Raw genomic sequence first — 13016 nt, forward strand, 5'->3', positions numbered from 1 at the left:
TAGATGGATCCCTTATTTTAAATAAAGTGAGGGATCCCTCATTTGAGAATTTTTATATATATGTATATATATATATATATATGTATATATATGTATATATATGTATGTACGTTACAGACAATGTTAAAAGATCTCGTGACAAAGTTAAAAGTTCACTAGTATATGTTTTCTTTGGCGATTATTTTATGTAATGCATAATGCATGTGCCAAATTGACATTCAAATCTCACATTGTTTGGAAACCTTGGGCTTTGCACAAATTGCATCCAGCCCAAGATATAGTACTTAGGCCTAAGAGAAACTTAACTTGCTTTGAGGCTTTTGTGCCAAGGCCCAAGCCCAACACCACTCCTACAATTGCCTGCTTCTGCTTCTGCTTCGATCAGAGTCCACAAAGATGTCGATGCTGTGGGAGAAGAGCGAGACATGGAGGTGGATAGTCAGGAAGACTAGGGATTCTAAGCCCTTCTTCCTCGGCTTCGCCACTCTCTGCGGCGTCGTTCCTGGTATCATCGGCTACTGCGTTATGCAGGCCACAAACACCCGAAACCCGGAGCTCGAGGCCCGCCTCCGCCAGACTGCCCGACCTGAATCTGTCGTACGTACTTCTCAACCTTCATTTTCAACATTGACTTCTTTTCCGTTAATTACGTTTGAATTGTGGTTCCTATCAACTACTCGCTCAGCATTCAGTTTTTGGGACTTACTCCATCACACTCATGAACCCTAATTTGTGTATGCTTTTGTTATTTGGTTAAGTTGTACAAGAAGCTTCGATTTCTTCCTTTAAGATAATACGGTAATGTATTATTTGTCCAATTAGCCAGGCTGCGCTGTTTTCTTCATGTGTTGATTTCTTCTGATTTTTGTTTTCTTTTGTAGTGAATAGATGAAGCTAATTGCACTAAGTTCCCTAAAGAACTTCAGTGTTTGTTATAATTTTGGTAGCACCTAAATAGAGGTTTTCCTCTTCTTTTCTTTTTTTCTCTCCTTACAGATTTATGCTTCGATTGAAAATTCATATGTACTGTGGCCTTGTCACATCTTTGATGGGAGAGTATTTGTATAATTGATTACGTGTCGGAGAAAGAAAGAATTTTTTTTGGCTGATTGGGTGAATTAGTTCATGACTTCATGTGTCATAATTCTGGTACTTCCATTTCCATCTATCCAAGTCGAGTTCTTCTCTGTTACTTTTATTGTGACTTGTGGGTTGTTGTTAAGTTTGAACTGATCCATGACACACATGAACCCCAATTTGTTTGTGCTATGAGAATATGGTAAGGGTCATATTTGTCCAATTTGACAGGTTGCTCTGTTTTTAATGTGATGGGTTTTAGGCTCCACCTGGGAGGACAATTGAGGGATGTTGTTAGTGTGATGATTGGGGAGGTTTGGGTATGAAGTACAAACACTTTCTTCATAGTTTACTAGTTTTGGTAGCACCTCCCCTCCTTTTAAAGATTTATGCTTTGATGGAAAATCTATGTTGTGGCCTTGTCATAGCTTTGATGGGAGGGTATTCTCACAACTGATAATGTATTCGAGAAAGAAAGGGTGTGACTGGGTTCATATGTTATAAAAGATATTTTGGTCAGCATTTGATATCTTGGCTAATTGTCAGGGATTTGGATGGATTTGAAGAAGACAGAAGCTTAAGCAAAGCAATAGGCCTATGCTTCTCAATTGATGAGGACCATAAATATGTTAGATCTTTGATTGATGTGCTTTCTTCTTACACTTTCTCATGAATATAGAATGAGCTCCTTTCGTTTTAGCTTGTGGTATCAAGTACTTTAATTTAGGTTGAAACAAAAAGATTATGGTCATCATCTTATCTCTCATGATTCAGCTATGAGGAATGATTCTTGTTTTTTTTTTATTTTATTTTTTTTATATTATTCAATCAATTTCTAGATATATCCTCTCCAGTTGTCCCAAATTGGTTTCTTCATGCTCCGAATTTGTGCTATGAGAATTTGCCTTGGTTTGTTTTTGGTGCAATTCTGCATCAATGATGTAGCGTTTCTTTTAATGGTTTGACTTTATTTTACATTACAGATGATGGGGAAAGTAAATCAAGAGAGGCTGGCTGAATACCTTGGGGAGCTGCAGCGGAAAGAGGATACAAATGACCGATATGTTGCTGCTCTTAGGGGAGAGACATTGACCAGGAAGCCTTACGTGAGAATTCAACCAGTCCCAAAGCAGATAGACACTGATGCTGACAAGGAACAGCAGACTGACAAGGATAGAAAGAAGTAAATCATTAGTCACATCTACGGGGTTTTCACACCTTTATATTAGGGTGTTTTTATGTTTGTCACAAACTATGCTGGAAAGTTTTATTTTAGTCTTTCGTGGGTCGCGTATCGTACTGACAGTAGTTGGCTGGGGGAGAGTGAAGATGCTTCTTCCATTTGATTTTTCAATTGAGAATGTGCTTTCAAAATTGTTTCCAATTGAGAATGTGAATTGTATCATAACTATTTTTATATAGATCAATTTTCTTTACTTCTCAAAGGCAGCGTTGTTCTCTCAGCTGGTTAGTAAGAATGGTGACCGGATTCTTGAGGCCTGGTTCTGGGAACCCCTGCATCATCAAATGACTTGTTCATTGAACACGTGAAGTGCGTCTAAGGCAGTTTTCTCTGATACACTGATGAAGGTGCGCTGATGGTTTGAATGTGCTAATAAAGTTTTTCACTCTCATTTGTGACGCAGGGAACTCTGGACTTCCACAGTTGTATGCATTGGTTATGTAAAGTCTTTGTTGGCATTAACAAAATCAACTTTAGGGGATTATTGAAACATGTGGCTGTTATATCATGAAAGTAGGTACTGGGAATGTCAGAAACCTTAGATTCAGAAACTTGGTTGTTTTATTGTTTTGTTTCTCAGAACTCCTCAAAATGGAGAATAACTTTTCCTAGTTGACGTCAACAAGTCTTGATCCATCACCAGTGACATGCTGGATTTTGAAACAGAGAGCTGAAGAATAGAATAAGTTGCTATATTGTTACGGCCTTCCTTGAACTAACGTGTATCGGTTACCATAAAGTTAAAATATAAAATATCTTCTGTTCAAAGATTATTTAAGCAAAACCTTTGCGAAGATTAATCATCCCAAATCCAGACTGAAAGCAGTGCAATCATATTACAGTCACAGAACTCCACTCGTAACAGAAAACTGTATGGACCGGCAAACAAAAGGGGAATCACAATTATGTATGCTACAATAAAGGCCTACAAGCTGAGTTCTTTGAGTCGATCAAACCACTCTCTGGAAGACTGGAACAACCAAGAACTTACAGAAACTATTAAGGATCAGCAAATAAAAGCGGCATCAACGTGATGGTCACTGCAATAGAGGCCAGGTCGTTGAGTAAAACCTTGACTTTTGAGCACCCTCCTAGTATTCGAAACCAGTTCATGATTCGTGACTCCACCATCTGCCTCGGCAAGTATTGTCTGGATGGCATTGCTAAGTGCCCCATAAGCTTCACTGGAATTTCCTGACGGACTGGCATCAGCAGAAGTTTGGTCAGTTTGGCAGCCGCTAATCAAAATTCCTCCATCTGGGAGGGCGCGCTTGGCCGTTCCGGCATAAACTTCTTGCTTGCTACCCAATTCTGTCTCCATCGCAGGTTTTACATACTCCTCATCGTGCTCCAGCTTTTGTTTGAGAAACGCTTGAGCCAAACTCCAACCATCCCCAAAAACCCACTACCCCCACTTTCACCATCACCGTGCTGGAGTTTGTTCAGAATGACCTTCATGAACTTCTTCACCTTAGGGCTGGCATCTTCGCCAAAGATGTCAAAGAGGGATGGTCTCAGCTTCCCAACATCAATGTCTTCCTTACCAGTTTTCTGTTTGAGTATTTCTATAAGAGTTGAGAGAGGCAGAGATCTACTTTTCACATAACCCCGCTCACCATATTCTTCTTCTAGAGCCCTGTCATCAACATCTTCCTCGTCTCTATGGTGGTGACGGTGTAGTCCAGAAGGGATGTGAATACCTCGAGATTCAAATGCACCTTCCACCTTATTCCGCAAGAAATTTTTGAACCCAAATCCAGAACCAGAATCTGATTCATCCTCAGCACTCTTTGTGCTCTCCCCAACCTGCTCTTTTGCCCCATCAATGAGACCACCACTATGGCATGAATCAGAGACAATTGTCATCTGGCACCCTTCAGGGATCTGATCCACTAGTTCCCTGAAATCATCATCTACTCACAAAACGCAAACTTGTAATCAGCATGTATCCTTGTTGGTCTCCGAACAACTATATGTATCGACCTTTCTCATTTCATATTGTAAAAGAAACAAACAACAGATCAACTTTTCAAAAAAGAAAGAAATTATACATGATGGCATTAACATAGAATGCAACAAGCTTCAGAAGAGTCGCTAAAACTCTCCAGTTACGAAAAATATTTACTTATCACAACATATATCATAAAAACTCAGCATTCTTTCATACATCAGTTCTTTTTTTTTTTAAATCCCTTCATTTTTTAACTGAATATACTATGTCAAAATTTTGAATTATAACAAATCAAATAACCAGATTCCAAAAATGCCTTCTTTACCCATGAATCCCAATCCCGAAAAGATATGCAGAAAAACAAACACATCATTTTCATGCTCGATGCAGAAACAAAACATCTAGCACAAAGATCTAAGATTGCTCATCATGGTCCCAAAGAATTGTAACAAATTAGTGATGCAATATATATTTAAAAAAAAGAAAAGAGATTGAGATGCCAGACAAATTACCAGTGATGAGATTCATGTCACAAGGCACAATACACTCATCATAAACAGTATCATCCTCGTCTCCGGTCTCGGCCGGGAGTCGAGTGCCGTGTCCACTGTAGTGAACAAACAGAAAATCCCCTGACTCAGCCGATCGCACAAGATCAGCCAGTGCCTTCCGGATGTTCTTCCCGGTTGGCTGCGTGTAGGAGTCATCGGTGTCGATGAGGACGGTGATATCGGACTCATCAAAGCCGTACCGATCGACAAGGCAGCGGTACATCCGTCGGACGTCGTTGATGCATCCATTGAGCTCCACCTTGGTTCCCGGGTAGTTGATGCCGATCAACACTGCCTTCTTCGCCATGTGGGTTTGATTGGGACGATCCAAAAGGTGTCGACTTTTTGACTTTCTGATGAAGACAGACTCGGTGGATCGAAAGCTAATACAATCCAATTCGAGGAATCGTGAGTTCACGTTTGAGGGCAAATTTAACAAATTAAAAAATATATAAATCTATATTTATTTATTACTTTGGGGAAATTGATGATTTGGTCCTTGTGCTATTGATCAATACTTTAATCTAAATCCATAAAAACAAAAGTAAAAGAAGGATATTGTATGCATGATAATCATCATGAAATGGGGAAATTGAAGGGCTGTCGAACTCTTACAATTTTATGGGAGACAATTGGAAATAACACAAAATACAAGCCATCAGGACTTTTACAAAAGTGATTAATTTATTTGAATGATTAAGCATTAAGAACACAGAAAAATGATGTGCAAAAGCAATGAGGACATGATGAGGCAATCTCCTTAAGGTTAAGGATTGAGATTGTTGCAATTGAGTCTGATTTCACCTTGATTTGGTCCACTCAGAACTTGTGTATTCCCAAGCTTAACCATAGACACCAGAAACTGACTAGTGAACAGGAATGGCTGAGACATCATTGCATTAACAAATGGTGCTGTTCTTGGATCCGAGTACAGTGCTTGATCTGTCGACAACAATCCCTTCTTCATCTGCAGATTGGTGTAATATGCTGTGTCAAAAGCCGTTGGAGTTGTGACATCTAGATTAACCAAATTACTACTCCATCTACATTGCCTTATCAAGCTCCTCCAGTGATTTCTGTCTAGTGAAGAAAAATCAGGCTTAGCTAGCCTTTGCAAGATTGAATAGCAACTGCTCCTTCCAATGGTGTGTGACCCTGAGAGTACAACCAAGTCAAGTTCGTTCAGGCCTCGAGACTGGAAGAAGTCGATCAAACTGGTAACATTTTCGTGACCCTGAGGAACCATATCGGCTTCTTTGGCTATGGAGATTCGTCCATCTTTTCGACCAAATGAGACTTCCCAGAATGGACCTCCTAATAGAACAGTAGCATCTCGTGCTGCCGCTGTTAGAATGTCAGCGCAGGAGACTGTTTTTGGACACCTTGTGTCAGCCTCTGCCTTAATATCATTAATCACATTGAAACCCCTCAACGTCTTGCTCGCAAACGCTGTTCTCTCGCTCCCGGCGTGGTTTAGCAAAATTGAAGCATCGCATCCCTGCATTGCAATTATTTCAGACACTAATGATCAGTTATCAATTGTTACGTATAAGCACTTAGTACGTAGTAGGTTTCATGTATTAGCCTTTTAGCTAGGTTGGTTAATTACCCTGACGGCACAGTCGTGGAAATGTAAGCGAATGATTGAAGCAGGCAATGTTGGATCCGTCTTAAACCAGGCTTCCATTTTCTGGTGGATGATTACTTCAAGAGCTGGGCATGTATTGAGATAATAAGTGTTAGAGAGCTGGTGGGGGTGTTGAGAAGGCGACACTAGTTTGGTGGTGGCTTGCAGAGGTAGAAGAATATTGGCAATGCACAACTCCCATTGAACAAGGAGAAAAATGATATTGGTGAAAAGCCACAACTTCATTTTTGATCTTGTTTAGACGTACGATTCTGATTCTCTGATGAGATTGTTTTTTATAGTAGTGAATTTTTATTTTATTTTATTTTTTTTGTGGGTTGTCTGAAAGAAATACAATACGTGAGAAGCACCAACTTGTGAGTTGCAACCATGTACAAATACAATACAAGTGGAAATTCATAGGTCAAAGACTGATCATATCAATTATATATCACGTCATCTTGTCATGTATAAATATATAAAAGAAAATCCTTAGCAACCCAGACAGAATTAGCTAGTGAACAACTTAACAGGGGGATTAAGTTATGTGGGATTGCTAGGACTAAATCCTGCTCAACTTCAAACCTATAGAAAACTCAAATGAATGAGCACTATTAATCTTAATTTAAAACTGAAACCCCACCCATTTATACAAGCAAACAAAATTCTTTATAGAAATTTACAGGGGAATCAATCATACTTGCGCATTGGCACTCCTACCCCCTGGACAACATGTTATATGTATTTTCCCACCTTAGTTGATGATTTTAGCCATATATGTGTTGATGATGATGCTTGTTAGATCTCAAATCAAAGTGTTCATTTAGTGTTTTTTTTTTAAAAAAAATTTAGTTTAGATACAATTTGATTATAAGATTAAGATGATGCGCTCAGACAAAGGTCCAGAGCTTCATTTACCTAAAATTTTACACCCAAGGGGATTATACACAAATATCACTTGTTTCAAGTTTAAACTCCTCTTTTTCTTTTTTTTTCTCCCTTTTTTTAATTATTAAGACGACGACCTTAGTTGGGCAAGGGGTGCTCCACACACAGCTCCAGGGCATGCTCAACGACTCCACTATTCGATTAGCCACAAGAAGATAAGTGTAGTGGGACTAGACTGAGAAAACGAGTCAGCGGAGAGTAACCAACACATCTTGTCATCCTCATCAACGCGACTTGGCAAATGATCGTAAAGAGGCGGTCAAAAAGTTATGAAGAGGTCAATCTCCCAATCTTGGGCCTTCCTAGAAAAAATAAGGATAAGGAGACACCATCCGTGAGGTCATTAATCATAACATCTTTGCTACGCACCAACCTGAATGGAACGGCGAATTGAACCTTAAAGGGGACATTATTGATCCACTTATCATTCCAGAAACTAATCTTGGTTCCATTTCCAACCTTAAAAGTCTTAAAACAATCCGTAATGCTGCCAGGAAGGCCACCCTCTCAGAATATGATTCAAAAGGCTACTATCATGAACCTTCGTAGTCAGCTTCGTTGTCCACTCATTTCTGTCCAGCCCATATTTAACTACCACAATTTTCCTCCATGGTGTATTTATCTCTAGCAAATTTCTAGTGCCATTTCCCAAGGACTTTCTTTATTGAAGAATCTAAGGGAAAAGATACCTAAACCTCCTTGGGCAGCTTCAAAGAGTTTCAATTCACAGGAATAGGATGAAACTTCTTCCCAATCTCACTATCACCCCATTCAAAATCTGATAAACTGACTCAAGCGTATTGGAAATAGATGAGGGTATAGGAAACAATGTGAAGGCAATTGATTGAACTCCATAAGCATGCTTTAGGCTGGCATGTGGCAATTTTATTACAACACCTTGAAGAATACCATGTTCAAATATGATTCTTCTCTTGATCACTCGAATAACAACGGTTCCAAATACTCCCAAAGAAAGAAAACCAACCATAACCTGCTGCAACTAACCCCTCTCAACATCCAAACTCGGGTGTATGCCATCTTCACCCACTAGGAGACTTTGAACAGAAAAACAAATGATCCCAAGTTTCATATCAATAATAAAAGAACAAGAATTTCGGAACATTACAATCAATGGGGGTGCTTCGTACGCAGAATAACATTTCTTCCACAGTCATTGAATCCTTATCTCACCTCATGCGCCACCATCCAACTGGATTCGATCCTTTCCTTGTGCATCTGCTCTCTTTTATTTCCATCAAGGTGCAATTTTATTCCAGTAGCAGCTCCATACACCTAAAGAACCTTGCAAACGCTTTCGTTAACTAATACATATCAGTCACTTTTATCTTCATTCCTTCATGTTGTCGTTGACTGGAAATTCTTCGGTAGTATGAGCAATGGATATGTCCATCGACTTCAAGCCAGCAGTTGACTTATCTACATGCTGCCACCAAAATTAATAAGTAATCAGCAAATACGTAATGAAAAACAAATTTCTCGATTAGATTAAGTGAAGCTCTGAGCATAGCACACTTGGTGGGATGTAGTCTAATTGCAGACCAAACAGATCAAGTGATAATTCACGACTAATGACTTAGTACATATGGTGGGTGGTAGTCAATTGACAAAAAACTTGTAAAAGAAGAAGAAACTAATCTAATTAAACATTTTAACAAAAGAATAAAGTCCAGTTCTAGTTGCAGGTACAATGAAGGCATAAAACCCCACCCAAGTCCATCAGGGCATGGAATCCTTCTCTGCTTTCATTTTATATTATGTTTATTTTTTGAAAGCAAATAAGATACCAACTGTCCACCCCAATTGAGCCAATAAGGTCCCACAACTAAAAGCAGTATACTAAATAACTAATGGGGAAAAGAGATTATAACATCTCAATTGGGAAGTAAGAGGAGAAAGGAGGAAAAGAGCAAAATAGGTACCTGATCAAGATGGAACTTCGTTAACCTAGACTTCTTCTCTAGCATCACCCTCTGGCGGTTTTCATAAAAATCAAAGTCATCCAATATAGATGTTTTTGCCGCATAGTTCTTAAAGATGTTCAACATTCCAAATCCTTGAGGAAACCTCAACTTAACACAAAAACAAGTTTTATTACGTTAGAAAGAAGCAAAAAAAATGAAACTAATGAACAGCAATGCTCAAACAAACCTCTTGTGTGTCTCTGCTATTCGTTACCGGCTTGTTGTCATTATTCTCAAGTATTATATGTCTTAATTGTGGATTTGGAATATCTTTAATGATATGCCACCTCACAGGGAAATAACCATTCCACTTGTTCTGTTGCCAGAAATCCATATCCTTACTAAAATTGACTCGTCCTGTCATCTCAGCAAGTCCACAGAACTGACCACTTGCATTAACCTGGCCCACACAACAAAGGGGAAGAACTCACTGAGTGACTTAAAAAGAAAATACGTATCCAGCCAGAAACTCATGCATCAATCCATTGATGAATTCTAAACATACCGAAAAGAAAAGAAACACAGGACATCGGGTGACTTTCTCAGTAATCCTAGCTTGTGCCTCTTGATAAGCACTGTCAAGCTTCTTATTACCATTAGGGGTACTAGCCCAAACATTGTACTTGATGCTCTTGTGAATATCATCTTCGCTGTAAGATTTGATGACAAAGAAAAATGCATGATCGTATCTGGTATGGAACTCAGGACTATTATATTGATCCTTCCTAATTGCATAAGTGATTTCGCCGTTACTGTTCCTGTTTCTCTCAGCAGCCAAAGATCCAATAGAATTACCATAAGCCAGGGAAGCACCTTCGGCATTGGCTGTTTTCGAACTATGATTCTTCTCCTTCTGCAAACAATAATCTGTAATACTATTAAACCTGCTTCTTGATTGTAACTTCTCATGTCCCTCCTCCCAGCACCCTGCATTTGCTTTGTAATTCACAGACCTGTTTGGGTGATGCATTCCCCCCTTTCCTTTATTATAAGGGCACTTCACAGATGGAAGATAACCTTTGTCCAGCTCATCTCCCTGGAAAGTTGAGGTCTGTCTTGAGCCCTGCAAACATTTTTAAAAAGTTCAATCAAAATGCCATGCAAAGGCAAGGGTGGTACTACAAGTGAGAGATGATTACTAGTTACTACACCTTGCTAACTGATTTTAATCTGCTGCTCACACAATGGCCAGATGAAACATCTAATGGATTGCCTAAATGTAAAGGCAGCAAGTCTTTTGAGTGGGAAGCGAGATTAGAGAAAGATGAGATAACCTTAGAGCCTGGAAGTTGCAAACTTCCACCATATCCTCCGTTCCCAATAAAAAGAGATGGATCCCACAGGTAGGATGCTGGCACCAACTCCTCATAAGAGAAAGGAGATGTGAAATATCCAGGTGAATCAACAGCTGGTAGGCCTATGTACTGTCCCTCAACACCAATCATAGTTACAGGTAAGTAACAGCTGTAAAGAGTGCAACCTGGCTGAACTCCTGGCATACAATAGATCAAAGACCCAGTATCTGCCTGCATGACCTGAACAGAGAACAAAAAACACGTAAGATTGGTGAAATGACAACCCTGCTTGTTGAAGTGCTCAATCAGAAATTAAGATTTAGTTTTTGTAAAGAGAATAATGGTAATACGACATTCGCAAAACATCAGCAACAAATGAAGAGGCCATGAACCCAAAAAAAAGTGTAGTACACAAACCCCATTACTCATCTAGTTCATATTAATTAAGATTCTAACGTCTTCTTTTTTGGAAATACCCGAAAACAGCACAAGTTCATAATTTGATTTATTAAAAAAGCAAGGAAGGCGAACATCCATAAAATAAAATTGTCTCTTACTTTTCTCGCTATACAAAAGCACAATACTCAATCGCGATGGTTCAACCACCATAGCAGGAACTAGAGACTTAAAATGGACTGACAACAGAGAAGAATAGAGAAACAATACTTCGTGACACTAATCAAACAAAACTGTTGAATTAGAAACTTACTGGGAGCTGAAGTTTCGCACCATCAGAACACACGTGGTATCCTTGGTCACCCAATCCTCCAACATAGCCTTCATAACCTGCGAACATGCTACTGTAAGATGTGAAAACAGAAGTACATAGTCATTAAAAAAGTAGAAACAAGTCAGATGGTATGTGTTTGATCAGATGAAACAGCTAGACCTGGATAGTAATATCCATAATAGCCAGCAGTTGTTGGAATCAAGCCATGATCCATTGCCATAAATTCATGATCTATATCGCTTTCTATGACGCTTTTTGTTTCATCTTTTGTGGATGAAATACATGATGTTGCATCTGATATGCTTGCATCCTTCACAGAATCCCAAGTCCAAAGCATAAATATAGTTAACAACAACATATAAGATCCACTTTCAGGATTCCCCGTCAAAGAGAAAAATAATGAACACTGCTTACCATATTGGAATTGGAATTGGCGACTTCGGAAGAAGAGTCATCGAATTTGAGATCCCTTGTCATTTGTTCCATAGCTGATCAAGAAGAAACGAGTCAAACCTCAAAAAACCAAAGGACAGACAAGGAACATCAAATTTTCAATATATGTTAATAATCACCGAGTTGCTAAGCAATATTCATATCTACAATCATGTTTTTTTGTCATATTTGTCTTTCCAATGGACCAAAAATTAAAAGTAAAACTGTAAAAGGCAAATCGTGTTTATCAGAGCGAAAATAATGCTAATTAATTATATCAGAAAATAATGAGATCAAGCAAGTGGTCTCAAGTCAGTCATATTGTGAACTTAGCCCCTAAGAGATTTGACCGATATAGAAAAACCCTTTTGAATAAACAAAGAACCCATCATCCAAATATTCATTTTAGTTGTTTTGTTAAAATATGGACCAAGAAGTTTGAAAAAATTCCAACACACAGAAGAAACTTCCCTTTCAGACAGAAACCATCATCAAAATACCGAAGGCAGTTGTATTTCTAACTTAGCCCCTAAGAAATTTCAGAACCAATTAAAAATAAAAAGGCTTATGAAGTATGAACAACAAGAACCCATCTTTATTTTTCCAATCAATTCAGTTGTCATAAGACACAGAAAGAAAAGAAAAAGAAAAAGAAGACACTTGTTAGTTATTAGTATTTGCTTTAAAGCAGAAAAATCCCATTTCTCAAAATTGCGCAATAACATTGGAAGCTACCCAGCAAGAGTCCTTTGATCTCTATAAGCCTGGACCAATCATTATTGCAAACATGCCTATTTGTGTGTGTGTATTAACAGGAGGGAGAGGGAAGAGAGAGAGAAGGAGAGATGGTACGTTTTTGAGTGAGTTGGTGGTGTTGCTTGGAATTGAATTGAGCCAGCACAGCCCAGAGAGAGCTCCGACAACAAAATTCCAAGCTAGAAACAGCAAAGGAAGATATTATGTAGATTCTTGTGTTCAGTAGCTTGTCCCCAATAAAGAGGTATCCGATATCGCCGTCAGCGGAGCCTTAAATCCTAGAAATTCACGTTGTTGGGTAGACTGAACAGCACAGCAAGAGGGAGAGGGAGAGGGAGAGGGAGAAAAGAAAGGAAATCGAAGAACTCATATGTCACTCCCTCCATAAAAAAATTAATCAAAAACAAAATACATATAAAGAAAT

The 13016-nt window shown here is 38.8% G+C and overlaps 3 protein-coding genes and 1 pseudogene across 5 annotated transcripts; 1 reads left to right on the plus strand and 3 right to left on the minus strand.

Moving 5' to 3' along the window:
- Positions 1 to 363: 363 nt before the first annotated feature.
- LOC119981700 lies at positions 364 to 2522 on the plus strand. The gene is made up of 2 exons (XM_038824792.1): positions 364 to 597; positions 2061 to 2522. Exons 1-2 carry the CDS (start codon positions 397 to 399, stop codon positions 2262 to 2264), a joined length of 405 nt encoding a protein of 134 aa, XP_038680720.1. The 5' UTR covers positions 364 to 396; the 3' UTR covers positions 2265 to 2522.
- Positions 2523 to 3077: 555 nt separating this feature from the next.
- LOC119981698 lies at positions 3078 to 5205 on the minus strand (annotated as a pseudogene).
- A 279-nt stretch (positions 5206 to 5484) lies between these two features.
- Positions 5485 to 6733, minus strand: LOC119981699 (peroxidase 7-like). Its single transcript, XM_038824791.1, has 2 exons — positions 6432 to 6733; positions 5485 to 6320 (listed from the first exon to the last, which is right to left on the minus strand). The coding sequence occupies exons 1-2, from the start codon at positions 6693 to 6695 to the stop codon at positions 5589 to 5591; spliced, it is 996 nt and encodes a 331-aa protein (XP_038680719.1). The 5' UTR covers positions 6696 to 6733; the 3' UTR covers positions 5485 to 5588.
- Positions 6734 to 8216: 1483 nt separating this feature from the next.
- On the minus strand, positions 8217 to 12990 carry LOC119981697 (YTH domain-containing protein ECT2-like). 3 transcript variants are annotated; one of them, XM_038824788.1, is made up of 9 exons: positions 12689 to 12990; positions 11819 to 11892; positions 11564 to 11714; positions 11384 to 11460; positions 10531 to 10914; positions 9885 to 10442; positions 9567 to 9779; positions 9338 to 9487; positions 8217 to 8841 (listed from the first exon to the last, which is right to left on the minus strand). In XM_038824788.1, the coding sequence occupies exons 2-9, from the start codon at positions 11888 to 11890 to the stop codon at positions 8746 to 8748; spliced, it is 1701 nt and encodes a 566-aa protein (XP_038680716.1). In that variant the 5' UTR covers positions 11891 to 11892; positions 12689 to 12990; the 3' UTR covers positions 8217 to 8745. The 3 variants fall into 3 exon arrangements, with proteins under 3 accessions (XP_038680716.1, XP_038680717.1, XP_038680718.1); XM_038824789.1 differs by having other exon boundaries at positions 8673 to 8841; positions 10654 to 10914; positions 12689 to 12989; XM_038824790.1 differs by lacking the exon at positions 11564 to 11714 and having other exon boundaries at positions 8673 to 8841; positions 12689 to 12989.
- Between the last annotated feature and the right edge of the window lie 26 nt (positions 12991 to 13016).

This window comes from Tripterygium wilfordii, chromosome 17 (genome assembly GCF_013401445.1).
Source record: "Tripterygium wilfordii isolate XIE 37 chromosome 17, ASM1340144v1, whole genome shotgun sequence".
In the NCBI taxonomy this organism is placed as follows: Eukaryota; Viridiplantae; Streptophyta; class Magnoliopsida; order Celastrales; family Celastraceae; genus Tripterygium; species Tripterygium wilfordii.